Raw genomic sequence first — 16166 nt, 5'->3', positions numbered from 1 at the left:
CCTTCCTCTCTCTCCCTCTCTGTCTCCCTCTTCTCTGTACCTAGCGTCTCTCCCCCTCTCTCTCTCTCTTTCTTTCTCTCTCTCTCTCTCTCAATCTGTCTGTTTCCTGTCCGCCCTGTGTCACACTGCCTTCAAGAAGCCAAACAAGAGACCGGTTCAGCTGCATTAGGACTGAGAGCTGAGTCGTGTCTTGGAGGAGGGAGGGAGGGAGGGAGCGAGCGAGACAGGGAAGGAAGGGAGGGGAGGGGTGGTGGGTGGAAAGGAAGGGAATAAAACAAGCATCTGAAATGAGAGAGCAGGGATGAGTGGGGGTGGGGAGATTGGGTCGAACCAGTCAGTCATTTACCCGTGATGCTACCGCCGTTGTGGGCTGGGCTTGAGCTGAAGCTGGGGAGAAAGGACTAGTGAGTGAGTGAGTGAGAGTGAGGAGGGAGAGCTCTCGCTCTCTACCTCCATCTATCTCTCCACCTCTCACTCTCGCTGCCTCACACACTCTCTCTCTCTCTGTCTCTATCTCTCCATTTGTGCTGGCTGGGTGGGTGGTTGTGGGGGTGGGGGGAAGGGGGAGGTGAGAGGTAGAGAGAAACCAGCTCATGTCAACATGGAGCCCTGAGTAGAGAAGGAACAGAAGAAGCAGCCAGAGAAAGAGAGAGAGAGAGAGAGCGAGGGAGGGAGGGAGGGAGGAGGAGAGAGAGAAAGCACTGGAAAGGAGGTGCGGGAAGAAAAGCGAAAAAAAAGGTGGTGGAGATTGAGAGAAAGAGAGAGAGAGAGAGAGAGGAAGAGAAAGAGAGAGAGAAAGAGGAGAGGAAACAGGAAAGATCGATGACCCCACGAACAACAACCACAGAGCAGAACAAGGAGGAGAACCAGCATTGAATAAGAAGAAGAATTATTATTATTAATAATATTAATAATTAATAATAATTATTATTATTCAGCAGCAGCAGCAGCAGCGGTGATGGTGTATGTGATCTTGCTGTCGGCTCTGGCCGGGGCTGTGTGCGTTCTCCTGCTGCAGCTGCTGCTCATTTACCGGAACAAAACCGAGCCGGTGCCCAGGACCGAGCAGTACGTCAAGCCAGTGGTCCAACCGGGGCTCAGGGACTACCTGAACGGGAGGGAGCGAGGAGAGACTTGGCCACCGACTTCTCTCCTTCCTCCTCCTCCTCCTCCTCCTGCTGCTGCTGCTCCATCATCATCATCATCTCCATCACCACCATCATCACCTCCTCCTCCTCCATCATCATCGTCGTCCTCTCCTACGCTCCAGCCTGGCTCCTCCTTCTCCTCCTCTTCTCTTTCCTCCTCCTCCTCCTCTTCCTCTCCTACCTGGCCCGGCACTGCCGCAGACACGGGCAACAGCACCGGTCAGAGCACCGGCACTAGCGGCAGCGGCAACACTGGCACTAGCGGCGGCGGCGGCAATGGCCCAGAAAGCTGCAACTTCCTCAACGCCATCTTCCTGTTCCTTTTTCGGGAGCTCCGCGACACCCCTATCGTGCGCCACTGGCTGACCAAGAAGATCAAGGTGGAGCTGGAGGAGCTCCTGCAGACCAGGACCGCAGGCAGGTTGCTGGAGGGTCTCAGTCTCAGAGACATCTCCCTGGGCAATGCCCTGCCAGTCTTCAAGAGCGCCAAGCTCTTACCCCCTCCTCCCGCCACCTCCGCCTCTGCCGGCACCGAGCAAGGTGTCCCAGACCAACTGGACTTCCAGGTGGACCTAGAGTACAACGGAGGCTTCCACTTGGCCATCGATGTGGACCTGGTCTTCGGCAAGTCGGCCTATCTGTTCGTGAAGATGCGCAGGGTGGTGGGCAGGCTCCGCTTGCAGTTCACCCGCCTGCCCTTCACCCACTGGTCTTTTGCCTTCATGGAGGAGCCCTTCATGGACTTCGAGGTCAAGTCGCAGTTCGAGGGCCGTCCCATGCCTCAGCTCACGTCCATCATCGTCAATCAGCTCAAGAGGGTCATTAAGAAGAAGCACACCTTGCCCAACTACAAGATCAGGTATAACAAGAGCGTAACAGATACACTTTCATTCCCCGCCGTCCTCTTCCCACCTCCCTCTTTCTCTCTTTCTCTCTCGCCCCAAGAAAAACACAACAACAACAAAATTTTGGCCACTCAATCCCCAACTGTTTGTGGGGACGCTGCTGTGCGCGATTGGCTGCCATGTTTCGCCCGCCAAATATGCAGTCAATTCACTTTACGGTACATTCTGTGAAGCGCTTTGAACTGTTTCAATGACAACGCCAACAATAGCACCCTTCATTCGGAGCAACATCTTGGAGCGCTTAAAACATGTGATTCCCGTACCGGGAGTCGAACCCAGGCGAGACTGACTATATGACGTGAAACAGCGCTATATCAAATGTACGTATTATTATTATAATTGCCACAAATCGGTTCACAACTTGAATGGTACCATGTGTTCATGTGTGTTCACTTTGTGAGATGATGTAATAACCCACTTCCAGGGGCAAGGTGCCAAGCAGTTATTAAAGGGCACCCCTGTTTTTTACATTGACTAAGTGTGGCTTGTGCCAATCGTTTACTCAGTGACGTTGTTCCTCCCCCAGCAGGTGGTTAGCAAGGGAACACAATTGCTACCATTGCTTTTAAAGGGCACCGATGGGAAAATGCAATTGCGACTGGCAGTATGTTGCCGATCTGTTTTGCCTCGCAATTTCGCCCAGCAAATTGTCTAACTCTTAAGTTGCCACCGGGCTCTACCGGGTTCTGCGAGTAATTTCGTCCACGAGGCGCTTCGTTCTTCACAAATACAAACCTGTCGTTTGTAGAAGGAACTTGGGCCCAATGGATCTCATCTTTCCAAAATGTCTATCCTACTATTGCGTACAATTTACATTTTGGGCGCCCTAAGCTGGGGGCGAAAACCAAAGGGGGTAGTGAGGGGAAAAGATGATTGAAAGCGCGGTCAAAGAGATCTTGAGGCATGAATGAGTTAAAGGATGGAGAACAAGCCAGTGGGAGCTATTTTGGCAGATGGAAGTGTGGGCTAAAAGTGGCCGTGTTTATCGTTGAGAAAACAAACCAAAAGCAATATTTTTTAGATATGCTAGAGAGGGTGCAAGTTCAGAGTTGTGAAGGGCAATTCTAGGACAGGCGGCAGAAAGTATTTCTTACACAGACGATAATTAACCAATGGAAAAGGTTACAACGAAAGGTAGTTGAGGTCAGGGTACTTGGGACTTATTTAAGAAGCTCCTTGATCAGGAGGGGAACAGTTGACAGGTATTCTGAAAAGATGAGATCCAACAGGCTGAGGGGCCTTCTTCATCGAAATCTGCCCTGTATTCTTGTGACCTGGCATTATCTGAAAGAGAATGTTCTTTTACAACATGTCACACTCTACAAATGCAGACAGTGGCACTTTTTATTTCCAATGTGAAATAAAACTTATGTCCCTTTTAACCATTCTCCTCTTGCTCCTTACTCAACCCTGAAAACTTCGCTCTATGCTTTGAAAAAAATATTTTATCTGCACTGTATACTGCAATAACATAACCCTGACCAAAATAACACTTTTATAGACCAAAGGGATTAATGAGGATACTATGATAGTTGGTGTACTGCACCATAATTTTTTTATATATATCCTATCCAAACCTATGGAAGAATGTACAGCAACTTCACACAGCAAATGCTAGAATGTAAAATCAATCCATGCCAAAAACAACCTGTCTTGATCATGTTAGCAGTGCACTGGCATAAGTTTCTGGTTTTAATCGGTAAAGATCTGTATTGGTAGGATTTTCCAGGTTTCTCCAAATTTAGGGAAATTAATTCCCATCTTTGAAGCCTGGTAGGTTTACCTGTTAATTTTTTTTGGTATTGTTTTAAATGACAAAAGTGGCAGATTTCTGCGTCATAAGTTCAACAATGTTTTATTTATTAGGTCTGGGTATTAAGGGATATGGGGCAAGGTTGGGAAACTGGACGAGAGGTACAGATTAGCCATGATCTTATAAAATGGCAGAACAGGCTCAAGGGGCTGAATAGCCTACTCCTGTTTCTATGTTTCTACAGGGGACACTGGTTCCTGCGTGCTGTGACGTTGAAGTCAGCGCCTTGGGACATCCTCCCGATGTGAAAGGCGCTATACAAATGTAATGTTGTTGTTGTTGTCGTCGTTGTAGATGTTCAGCGCACAGGAAGTGACGTGAGAGGTGCATGCCTAGCTGTAGGAAGTGATGTCTCTGGGGATGTTAACATTCAGGAGCCATACTATTTTGGGGCAGTCGCAAAGATTGCTAGAAATAAAAAAACACATGAATAAGGTAAAATAAAGGCCGATATGATCGGTCAAAAATTGGTAAGAAAATTAAAAGTTAAAAAGGTCAACGCTAAGTGCAAATGCAGTAAATAGATTTATTATGCTCTGTATTTAAAGTAGTAGTGACAGTTGTTTCAGGGTAGATAGATGAAACAATGTACTGTATGTGGAATCTTGATGGGCCCATATGGATAATTGATCAGTGCAGATATGATGGTTGAATGCATGACATACTGCAGCGTGGAATTTGATGATTGGATTTACAGTAATCTCTGAGCATTATAAATTCACAATCAGGCTGGACATGTTCTGTTGTCTGTTTTGATGGCGTGTCGACATTTAGAACCACAGAACTACATCACCCCAAATTGTGGCTAGCGATTCGTCTACGCGTTATTGCCTGTTGTGACACGCAGGATGTGATGGGCGGGTATTTGACACACGTGGGAACCCATTGCGATGATTAAGAGTAACTGAACCACATTGAATTTGATTTATACGCAAGACGTGTTTGGCAACGAATGTGGGAATCGAGCCAAACTTCTGTGGCAGTGTCGGTAGTCCAGTTCCTGAGCCAGCCGGGTCCGCAGTATTCCAGGGCCCTGCTGATAACAGCACAGCCAGCTTAGCTCATTTGCAGGACCTCGGAGGGCAGACTAGTCACTGACAGCAGGGAGTCATCCCACTCTGCTCTTGTTAACCCTGCAAGCCAAAGCCTTAAAGGATAGGGTGGTCCTGGCTGGACAAGCAGCGGGAAAGCTTGCCAGACAGTGCTCTCAATGGCAAGCTATGCAGTTTTAGCTGGATAGACTCCAGCAGTACCCTAATGCACACTCTTGACCCCAAGCCTTGTTTTTTGCCAACCTGCGGCAGGTACTTTCTGGAATTAGGTGAGCAGGATGCTTCCCTCCACGGAGAGAATCCGCATTCCATCCCAACATGTATCTCTGAAATTTCTATGTCAAGGTGGGAGGCGTGCAACTCTGTTTGATTTTTAATATTCTTAATCATGGCAATGGGTTTCCGCATCTGTCAGATGCCCGACAGAATGTGTTAGATCTCTCCTTGGCTTGTTGTAGACTCCGCCACTGTCATGCGCTCCGGGACTCTACCCAATGGGAAAGAAGGCGCTACATAAATGCAAGTTGTTATTACCTACACCAAATGTGCTCCCCCAGCCCGACATTGGAGAGTCAGCCTAAGACTGTGAGGTCTGATAAGGCGTTTGAACCCACAACCTCTGCCTCAGAGGTTAGAATGCCACCAACTGAGCGAAGCTGACACCAGTTGCATGAAAAATGCTTCCGTGAACTTTTATTTTCGGTTCAATCTAAATACCTAGGAGAGTACCATTTGTCCTTGTAACTGTTCCCACACAACATGATGCATTATTTTCTTGCTAAGCATTTTCTTTTCTGCTCCAGTTTATTCAACAAAATGCCCTTTGTTGTGTGTTTTTTTTAAAAATAGCATTGAGGCAGGTTCTCTTATTCTGAAATGCTTGATTGTCATTTCCTCAGTTTCTAATCTCTAGATATTCTCCCTTTAGTTAACATCCTGTTTGGTTTGCCCTACAAAGTTCTGTCTGCACTTATGCTTATTCTGTGCTGTAAGTCCCATTATCTATTTTTTTTTACCCAGCCGGGTGTCTGACAAATGTGGAAACACATCACAGTGTTTAAGAGCATCAAAACCAGGCTGAGATTTCCATACCTCCCACCTACACATGGAAATCCCAGGGAATTCACTATCTCTCTCCCTGGAGGGACACATCCTGTTTACCTAATTCTGGAATGTATTAGATGCAGGTTGGCAAGAGCCAAGGCTTGGAGGAGCCCAGAGTGTGCGTTGGGGTAACTGCTGGAGTCTAACCAGCTAAAACCGCATAGTTCGCCATTGACATTGCTGTCTGGAAAGCTTTCCTGCTGCTTGTCCAGCTCGGACCACACTACCAGTTAGGGCTTTGGCTTGCACGGTTAACAGGAGCTGAGTGGGATGATCCCTGCCCCCAGTGACTGGTTTGCCCTTCCAGATCTGGCCAATGAGCCAAGCTGGGCTGTGCTGTGATCAGCAGGAGTAGAATACGTGAGAAGGTGCTGGTGCCTCTTTTGGCTGAAGGCATTACCCAGGCTGATCCTCGGTATTAGTCGATAAGCTACATATTTCCCATCTTGAAAATAAGGACTCAGAGGTGACCGTGGTAGAAGGTATATAAGGTGCGTAATATAAGGTGCTTAACAGGATAGGGAAAGTAAACCCATAATAATACTTTCAGATACATGAAAAGGGCCAACAAAACAACTTGCATTTAGAGAGTGCCATTCACTCATGAAAGAGTCTCGGAGAGCTTGACAGTGGTGGAGCCTGATGCTGAGCCGGGGGGAGGGGGGGGAGGTGACTGTAAGCAGAGTCGAAGAGGAAGGTCTTCAGGTGTGATCTGAAAATGGGGATGGAGGGGGCAAGGTGGATGGAATGAGGGAGAGAGTTCCAGAGTGCTGTGGCGTAGTGGAGCCGATGGTGGAGCGCAGGGGACGATGGACAAGCAGGGGGCCGGAGCCAGCTGAACGGGAGTAGCGGATTCGTGGATGGGGGGAGAGATGGAGAGGTGCCAGGGTATGAAGGGATTTGTAGACAAAGGTTTAGTATGGTGAAGGGCAAGTTTAGGACAGATACTAGGAAGTATTTTATTACACAGATGGTAAAAGCAGCTGGACCAGGTTACTGGGGAAAGTGTTCGAGACCAGAACACTGAACTGACTCATTAAAAAAAACATCTTGAAGCAGCAATGGGAAGACAGTAGAAAGAATATTCTGGAAGGGTGAGATCAAATGATTCAAAGGGGCTTCTCTGTCCGCACCATTCCTGTGATGTCTCCTGAAGAGTCTAGCTGTCATCTTGAAGATCTGCTGAGCTAAGATCAAACTGAGAACAGAGGCACAGGGACAGCTTGAGAACCATGTGTGCAAATAAATGGCCTGTGCTCGAAATTGTTACCTGCCTTCGCGTTCTTGCTTGAATTTTAAAATCAATTGCGTTGAAGCTAAAATCGCAGCTTTGCAGAGACATTTCAGTTATATCGCGCCTCAGTCGGAAGCACTTTCGCTTCTTGAGACAGAAGGTTGTGTGTTCAAGGTCCCCCGTTGAGATTTTGAGTTCACTGTCTAGGCTGACACTTCACTGCAGCATTGGGGGGGGTGGGGGGCACTGAATTGTCGGAAGTACCATCCTTTAGATGAGATGTTAAACCTGGGTCCTCTCTGCGTGTTCAGTTGACACTGTTCGAAAAGTAAAGACAGTTTCTCCCAGTGTATTGGCCAAGAATCTCCCGGATAAAATTGGTCACTCACTTCATTACTGTTTGTGGGGCATTGCTATGTGCAAATTGGCAACTCCATTCACCTCCATTCACAGTCAGGCATTACAGTAAAATCTTGTGAAGTATTTTGAGACGTTTTGACGGTGATAAGACCCCGTATCAAATACAGGTAATATTTTATTTAGTTGTATTTATATACAGTTATATATACATAAAATTAATATACTGTATTTTAATATGTTATAAATTATAAATACCATAATATACATGTGAAACAAAATATGTTTTTTTTCCACAAAATACTCAGCCAAACCATTTTACAGTATATTCTGTGAAGCGCTTTGAGACGTCTCAACGACATGATAAGGCTCTATATCAAATGCAAGGCTTATTATCAACCTCCTGCAAAAAGTAGCTATTTTAGGAAGGTCAAGTTTACTCAGAAAAGTAACATCCATTCACATGTAACTTAGCAATGTTATTGATCTGGCTGACACATCAATGAAAAACATTTAGAAACTAAATTGTAATAACAATTATAATAATAATAATCCTTGTATTTCATACATGTCAGGAAGATGTCTCAGAGCATTTCACAGGATTTACAGTAATGTGTAGTGACTGTATTTTTTGTAGGCCAACACGACAGCCAATTTCAACATAGCAACGTCCCACAAACAGCAGTGACTCGTTTTATGGAGTCTTTTAAAAGTAAATGGCATTGAAAAATAATAAGTCGCATATCACTCAGTCCTCACAGCCTCACCAGCCTGCGCATGTTCTTGCGTGAGTGAGTGTGTGTGTTTACAATGGGATTGTGGTAGAAATAAGTCTGACATGAAGAAGGGTGGGAGATCACAGATGTGTTTTTCTCAGCCTGCCCAAATTAAAAATAGCTGAGTGTTTCAGGAACATCCCATCACGTGACTCTATTTTCTACAGAAATAGCCTGGCGTAAGCCCTAAGCCCTTTAAATGCACTTAAGTTTATTGGAGGATTTATAAGTTACTTATTCTCTGAAGCTGGTACTGTTTGAGGAAAAATGTCCATTTCATAATTCTTTTGATATGTCAAGAACATTTGGGATTTGCTGTTGGTCTGGCATAGAACTGAACAAGGGTGGTTCAACATGAATCATTTAATGCTGAAGTAAAGCTGCTTTTTTCCTGGACTTTAATTGTAAGGGAACTTAACCAGTTAAATGCATGAAACAGTAGTCAATTGTTAAAAAAAACTTACAGTGGATTTTCATCCGTTTGAAAATACCTAACCGGACAGTTCCCATCTATCCTTTGGATGAGACGTTAAACTGAGGTCCCATCTGCCTGTTCACGTGGATGTTAAAGATCCCATGGCATGATTTGAAAAGAGAAGGGAGTTTCTCCCGGTGTCATGGCCAACAAATGCCCCAACAAAAATTGGTCACTCAATCCATGGCTGTGTGTGGGACATTGCTGTGCACAAATTGGCTGCCGAGTTTCGCCTACAAAATACACCGTCAGGCCACTTTACATTAAATCCTGTGAAGCGCTTTGAGACGTCCCAACAACCTAATATTAAATATAAGAATAATTATTATCTTGTATATGTCTGATGGGGGTGGGGGGGGGAGTGGAATAACTTTGAACTGTTAACATAAAGAATAAAATCTACACTTTGATATCAGTACAATGTGTAGTGCAGCATTTCTAACCAAGAGAAAACTAATCAAGATCAATGACTGCAAGAAAAAAAAGACTAGGCTACTATTCATCTGTTCTGTTTCGAGTCTGAATGCTGTTCGATCTTAAATGTTCACTTTGTGATTATGTACCTCAGTACTTGGACATTTGAGCTGCGTCACCTGCAAAGCGGACTTCCAGTATCGTGTTCTCAAAGGGGAGGAGAGAGCAGTCCAGGGTTTTTGTCTACAGGAACAAGAGGAGACCGTTCAGCCCATTGAGCCATATTCTGTCATTCAATGAGTCCCCACCGGATCATTTCATGCCTTATTTCTCATCTCACCTGTGGTGTCCTTTAGCTTAGTGGTTAGAGCACTCGCCTTTGCAAATGAGAGGACCTGGGTTCGATTCCCAGGCGGGGCAACTTTCCGTACTCCACACGCCTTTGTTCACCTTGCAGTAAGTAGGGTCTTGTTAGTCGATTGGGGGATCACTTTTCCGGGGGTAAGAATGACTTAAAAAAAATAATAATTTGGTCACTCAATCCATGACGCTGCTGTGCGCAATTGGCTGCCACATTTTGCCCACAAAATTTACAATCAATTAACTTACCAGTATATTGTGTGAAGCGCTTTGAGACGTCTCGAAGACATGATAATGCACGATATCAAATGTAAGGAATATTATTAATTTCCCTCCTTAATACCCTTGTTTCTCAATTAGGCATCGCTGCAGTCTATTTACTACCAACAATCCTTGCATTTGGTATAGAACCTTATAACATGTGAAATGTCTCATGGGGCCTCACCGATAATTGCTGTAAATTGTAGTAATTGTGTATTTATGTCCAATCACGGCACCCAAATTGCGTACTACCATGTCTCTCACGTACAGTCATGAAGTGAATTAGCCAGTTTATCTGGGGCGTTGTTGGCCAGGACAACTGGAGAAATCCTCTCCTTTTTGAATAATGCCATGGCATCTTTAACATCTACCTGGACATGAACAGGCAGACAGGACCTTGGTTTCAATCTCATCTGAAAGACGGCACCTCTGGCAAACTTCCCCTGCACTACGTTGCTCAGTCAGTAGTTATGTGCGGGGGAGGGGGGGCTGATCGCTGGAGCCAGTGTACAACGCCTCTCAGCTACAATTGTTTTCCTTCACAGAGCTCGTTTGGCATGAGGCTTACCCAGAGGTGTAGCGAGAGAGAGACAGCTGTCTTGCACTGCGCGCTTGACTGCAGACATTGAACGGATGGCCCAAATCTTTTCTTCCCTCATCACCCCCTCCGCCCAAACCCCCAAACCCCCAAACACCCACCCTTTTCCATGTCAGCCTTGAAACAGCCGCAGAAGAGTAGATTGTGCGATACAAAATTACATTTGTAAAACGCCTTTCAAGTCAAGAGGACATCCCAAGGTGCCGGACAGTCAGGGATTTGGACCCGAGCAGGGAAGCGGTGGGTGAGGGGGTGGTGTTTGGGATACGGGAGGGTAGGGGTAGGAGGGTGGCCGAAGGTAGGAGGTCTTCAGTCTAGCCTTGAAGGAGACAAGCGAGGGAGTGACGTGAAAGGAATGTGAGATAGAGTTCCAAAGGGTGGGGGCCAGAGAGACTGAAAGCCCGACCACCGATGGGGCGAGTCAGGCGGGGACGTGGAGCAGGCGGGAGGGAGCTGCTGCTTTCTATTTCATTTAAATATTGGGGAGGGGGGAGGCACAGTACAGAAAGTGGGAGGGGGTGGGTGGGGGGAACAAGTGCAATGTTTTGCTAGTCTACAGACATTTCAGAGCTGCTGCCGTCCAGGTGTGTCACTGAAAACATCTGGGACTCTTCTGCTCTGCATACAACCTTCATCTTTTTGCCCGTCGTTATCTTTATTTGCCCATTTTCTTCCCCCCCCCCCCCTTCTCTTTTCCCAAAGGGGCAATTCCAGAGGGCATCGGCATCTCCATCAGATACGTTCGTGTCCCTAGTGGCCAACTTGTTGACTCCTTTCCCAATTGGGCCCACAGTCAAGACACTTTATTCAACCGTATGTGTGTGTGTGTGTGCGTGAGAGGGTTGGGGGGGAGGGGGACATCACAAGCATCACAGAAGTCTGATCTTGTGCTCTCTGGATGTTCACATATAATAGCAATAATATAATAATAATCCTTCCATTTGATATCACGCCTTATTATTTATTATTATCACGTCTTCGAGACGTCTCAAAGCGCTTCACAGAATATATTGCAAAGTGAATTGACTGTTTATTTTGTGCACTTTTCAGTGGGATCGGTGGATAATAATCAGTGCAGTATAAACCCTGGCTTCACAGGATTCACTATGAAGTGTAGTGACTGTGTATTTTGTAGGAGAACAGCTGAGTTCAGATAATTCAGCACCGATTGAAAACTTAACCGGGGAGCATCAGTTTATTAATGCTTAATGCTAATCTGGGGAGTGCCTTTTCCCACTAGAGGATCTCTAAGAAAGCTGAATGGGACTTTTTATAAGTGAAATGTGGAAACCTTAGCTGCAATGTACCTTTAAACTAAGAAACCTAGTTATGTTTTTCTGCCAGAAATGGCAATACAGACACTACAACAAATGGTCATTAGTTACATTATGTTTGTTACATGAGGTTTGTTTCATTGTGTTTGTTACTTTACGATCATTATGTTAGTCAATACCCCTGAATCTCTTATGTGTCACGTCTTGTAGAATAAATAATTCTGTTTAGTGTATATTTCCACTGACTTTTCTGCCCCACTCGCTCTGCATTCACTGCATTAGCCTACACAATGTTGAATTGACATTCGCTATTTGTCTTATCTGCAAAAACACTCGAGAACAGAGTGTCAACAATTCCTTTTCAAATTTCATCTCGTCCACACTCCTAGCATTCCAGCCTCCTACCCTTTTCCGGAATCTCCCTTTGCTTGTCAAGATTTCCCTCTTGAAATAGCTCACACCATTCACTGCCGCCTGGCAAACTGTTCCACATGTTAACTTCACTATTGCGTAGTTTAACTCAAACTATTTATTTCCTTCCCTTTCGAGTTTGAGACTGTGGCTCACTTGTTTTTGGAGCTTTTGACCCTATCAAGCAAGCCTTGGCATCTGACTTTCCTTTAGGATCTGGAGGATCATTAGGTAAAAGAATCTTATATGTTCATGTTCAGAAATGAAGTTGAATTCTAGGGCTGCTTTTACAATCAAACCCAACATAAAGCAAACGAGTAGACTAACAATTTGAGGTTGCGATATGTCACGAGAGGTTGTTGATGAAGGCATCTCCTTTACCTATGACGATGCATTGAACCTGTCACCTTTAGTTGACTTTCATATCCCACCTGAGCAACCAGTGATGTTTTGTGTATGGTTCAGGAGCAGTGCAGGGAGTGAGTGCTACTGTTTACTCTGAATGGTGAGCATCTACTCACAGTGAGAAGCTCGAGTGGAAGATCAAGTGGCGCAGGAAAAAAATTCCTTGCGTTTGATCTGGCAGCTTTCAACTCAGGCAGACGTCTCAAAGTGCTTTAGCGCAGGATTCGCTGTGAAGTGCAGTGACTGTGTTTTTGCAGCAGAACAATACAAAAACGCAATACGAAATTATATTCGTATAGCGCCTTTCACTTCGGGAGGGACGTCCTGAGGCGGTGAACGAACACAGTTTGGTTTGCACATTCATAAGCCAAACTCTGCACCAGCCATTAATTTGATCAGGGTTGAACAATGTCTTTGTGTCTTCGACTCATAAGGCTATAATTAAATGGACAGGAATTAAATGCCTTAACTCAGGTAAGAGTGGATCTGGAGTTATTAACTCTAATTATAACCATTTGCAACAACAATGCATCAAGTGCTCAAGGCTTCAAAACTGCTAATGATGGTTTTAAAAGATTCATATTATTGATCTGAGAATCACGGCTATGGTTCAGTCAGAGAAACACCCAACTCACGATAATGCTCCAGTCACCATGAGGCGAATGGCTCTAAGCTCTTCAGAATGAAGGTCAGTCCGCCAGAGCAACGAGGGAAATTTGAGGCTGTGTCAATGACCAGAGGGCATAAACTTTAGACAATAATAATCCTCGCATTTGATATAGTGCTTATCACGATATTGAAGTGTCTCTGAGCGCTTCACAGGATTTACTGTAGAGTGTGGTAACTGCGATAATGGTTTTTGAAATAATAATGGGATTCAATAGGGTGGATACAGAGAAACTATTTCCTCTGATGGGTGGGGGTATCCAGAACAAGGGGGCATAATCTTAAAATTGGAGCTAGGCAATTTAGGAGTGAAATTAGGAGGCAGGTTTTCACCCAAAGTGTAGTGGACATCTGGAACTCTCTCTATCCCCCAAAAGGTTGTGAATGATGGATCCATTCACATTTTCAAAACTGAGGTGGATAGATATTTGATAGGTCAGGGTATTAAGGGATACAGGGATTTGGACTTGAGGTACAAATCAGCCATGATCTTATAGAATGGCAGAACAGGCTTGAGGGACTGGATGGCCTATTTCTCTTTCTATATTTCTAACTGTGTATTTTGTAGGAGAATGATATTGATCAAAAGAGCAAAGGGACAAGGTGAGTAAAAATATTTCCTAGTGTTGCTAGGCTTATGTCCTCTGCCGAGAATGGTTGATGAGACAGAATTTGTATTACTTTAAGAGGGAATTAGTTACATTTCCAGAAGGGAGAATAGTAAAACAGTTCAGAGGAAAAGGGCAGGAGGAATGGGATTAAATGGATGCCACTTTCAGAGAGTGAAAGTGGCAATTTTTCAATAGGTTCAACTGTGATTTGTTGTTGCTGTTGTTTGTATGGTTCAATGGCATTGACCAAAGGCACGGTCAAAGAGGGAGGTTTTGAAGAAGGTTTTATCAAAGCTCCATCATACTGTTCTCATAGGGTAGAATGATATTTATTATAATAATAATTCTTGAATTTGATGTAGCGCCTTGTCACGTCTTCGAGACGTCTCAAAGCGCTTCACAGAATATCCTGTAAAGTCACTGTGTATTTTGTGGGCGAAACGCGGCAGCCAATTGTGCACAGCAGCGTCCCACAAACAGTTGTGAATTGAGCATTTGGGAGAAGCAAGAGAACTGTGTTACTGAGACACTTGTCTATGTCCCTGAGATCTATCTGGTACTTAGCTGTTCTGCGTGTCTGTTGTTATTCTGAATCAATCTTTTCATGGTTGTGCTCTCCAAGGTCCACGAGGTATCTTTTCAACAACAGAAGGTCTCTTATTCAGAAAATAATCTTCATTCCTTCGTAAACATTTCTTGAAGTGTTGCCAGTTACGCTCTAACCATTCAAGTTGTTCTGTGCAAATTGGGGAGTGTAATTCTTCTACAAAGCATCATCACATTGACGCAATTTCAAATGTCACTATGTAGGCCGGGACAGTGGAAAAATAACTTAAAATTAATCAATATATCTATCCTTGATTTTTTTGAAAAAGTTGAAACCTTGTACAGAGTTTTTGCTTCTAACCCATAATTTGTCATATTTAATTATTTGCTCGGATTAGCTGAAATATTTTTCAGAAAAACCTGCAGCAAATATTTCCACAGTCCGTTTGAAGTTAATTCAGGTGCCAAGCCTGGCTCAGGCTGGTTGCGCTCTCACCTCTGAGTCGCCCTTGATTGTTCACCTCTTGCGACAGGATATAATCCAGGATGACATTCCAGTGCAATTCTGGGTGAACGCTACACTGTTGGAGGTACCGTGCATTGGCTGAGACTGAGTTTCTGTCTGCCCGGTTGCAAACGTTTCTGAAGTGCTTTGAGATGTTTTGATGTGATGAGACATGATAGCAGATACAAGGGTTAACAACGATGAATAATAACAATAATAGTAAATATCCTGGTTCCAAGCCAGGACTGTCAATTTCCTTGCAATGTCCTCCTGTCATGAAAGGCGCTATATAAATGTAAAGTTGTTACTTTATTTAATTTAATATTTTTGGGTTATTTCTTAATAATAATCCTTGCATTTGATATAGCGCCTTATCATGTCTTCAAGAAGCCTCAAAGCGCGTCACAGAATATACTGTAAAGTCTAGTGACTGTATATTTGTGGGCGAAACACGGCGGCCAATTGTGCACAGCAATGTCCCATAAACAGCCGTGAATTGAGCGACCAGATTATTATTATTTATTAATATTAATTAATAATCCCCCTCCATGAATAGACTATGTCATCATATTAATGAACTCTATTCAGCCCTCTACTGAACTCAGCTTTGCCCTGTGAGAAGCTAAGAAGGACCTAATTTCTGGTTGGCGGATATAGTAATGCTTACAATGTCAAAAGTCTTCATCATATTTCCAGAGAGCCAGTCAGCAATACTGTGACCTCCCGCGACTGAAGGCTAGCCGTGAAAGACAGAGCTTGCACTTACATAACTTACTAGCTGAAACAGGAGTGGAAAAATTAGCTGGATTTGTACAACCCAGTGCTCAAGCTGTGACATTTTCTTTGTGTCTAAAACTAGATTTAGAAAGTGCGTGGATGGTATGTGTATGTGTGTGTGTGCGTGCGTGTAGGGGTGGGGTGGGGGGAGAAGGGCATTCATATGACACTTGGGATTGCTCCCTTAATTATCCTACAAGAGAATTCTCCTTTCTGAGACAAATCTCTCTCTTACTGTGACTGTCGGGAGTAATAAGCGGCAGACGCAGTGCGTGCCACGGCATTGCATGTTACTGACGTAGCATTGCGTTATGTGCCAAGCCCAAGTTCTGCTTCTTGCCCAGACTGCTTGGAGATTTGCTGAGCTGAGACAAAGTGGCGATACACAAGAGAGGTAAGATTAGAAATCTTGGCACCGTGTGTAGTTCTTGCGATAGAATCTGCAGTGGACTGGCACATGCTTTGGGATTGTTG

The 16166-nt window shown here is 44.6% G+C and overlaps 1 protein-coding gene across 1 annotated transcript in view; it reads left to right on the top strand.

The window, feature by feature from the left end:
• Window positions 1-957: 957 nt before the first annotated feature.
• The window catches only part of pdzd8 (PDZ domain containing 8), a 78601-nt gene continuing 63392 nt past the window's right edge, over window positions 958-16166 (top strand). Inside the window, exons 1-2 of the mRNA XM_042336793.1 lie at window positions 958-1157; window positions 1350-2007. Of these exons, the coding sequence (XP_042192727.1) occupies window positions 959-1157; window positions 1350-2007 (857 nt within the window). The 5' untranslated portion in view covers window position 958. The remainder of the gene's footprint in view (window positions 1158-1349; window positions 2008-16166) is intronic.

The sequence above is a fragment of the Callorhinchus milii genome, unplaced genomic scaffold (assembly GCF_018977255.1).
Source record: "Callorhinchus milii isolate IMCB2004 unplaced genomic scaffold, IMCB_Cmil_1.0 Scaffold7, whole genome shotgun sequence".
NCBI classification, from domain to species: Eukaryota; Metazoa; Chordata; class Chondrichthyes; order Chimaeriformes; family Callorhinchidae; genus Callorhinchus; species Callorhinchus milii.
This window is presented reverse-complemented; position numbering and strand designations above follow the sequence as displayed.